The 446-nt window shown below is 67.7% G+C and overlaps 1 protein-coding gene across 1 annotated transcript in view; it reads right to left on the bottom strand.

Annotated features, from left to right (window-relative positions):
- The window catches only part of Sox9 (SRY-box transcription factor 9), a gene marked incomplete at its 5' end in the record, with an annotated part of 9,063 nt that overhangs the window by 253 nt on the left and 8,364 nt on the right, over positions 1-446 (bottom strand). Inside the window, one exon of the mRNA XM_033767415.1 lies at positions 3-446. This exon is cut by the window's right edge and continues 23 nt beyond it. Within this exon, the coding sequence (XP_033623306.1) occupies positions 26-446 (421 nt within the window). The remainder of the gene's footprint in view (positions 1-2) is intronic.

The following is a 446-nucleotide window of genomic DNA, read 5'->3' as shown; positions in this document are numbered from 1 at the left end:
TCGGGGTGGGGGTGGTTGTCTCCTCTCAAGGCCGGGTGAGCTGTGTGTAGACGGGTTGTTCCCACTGCTGCGGGCTGTGGGTCTGCGGGATGGAAGGGACCCCAGAGGTGTCGGCGATGGGGGTGTACATGGGGCGCTGGGCCGGGTTCATGTACGTGAAGGTGGAGTAGAGACCAGAGCCCTGGCCCGCGGCGTGGCTGTAGAAGGAGCCGGAGCTCTGGTGGTCGGTGTAGTCGTACTGCGAGCGGGTGATGGGCGGGTAGGAGGGGCTGTAGTGCGGCAGGCTGAAGGGGCTGTAGGCGATCTGCTGCGGCGAGTGCTGCTGCTCGCTGTAGTGGCTGGGGCTCAGCTGCTCCGTCTTGATGTGCGTTCGCTGCGACTGCCCGGGCTCGCTGCTCAGCGCGGTCAGAGTGTGAGCCTGCGGGGGCTGCGGGGGCGCGGCCTGC

This window comes from Fukomys damarensis, unplaced genomic scaffold (genome assembly GCF_012274545.1).
Source record: "Fukomys damarensis isolate Sample0158 unplaced genomic scaffold, DMR_v1.0_HiC HiC_scaffold_23, whole genome shotgun sequence".
Lineage (NCBI taxonomy): Eukaryota > Metazoa > Chordata > Mammalia > Rodentia > Bathyergidae > Fukomys > Fukomys damarensis.
The sequence above is the reverse complement of the archived record's forward strand: the minus strand, read 5'-3'. Positions and strand labels throughout refer to the sequence as shown.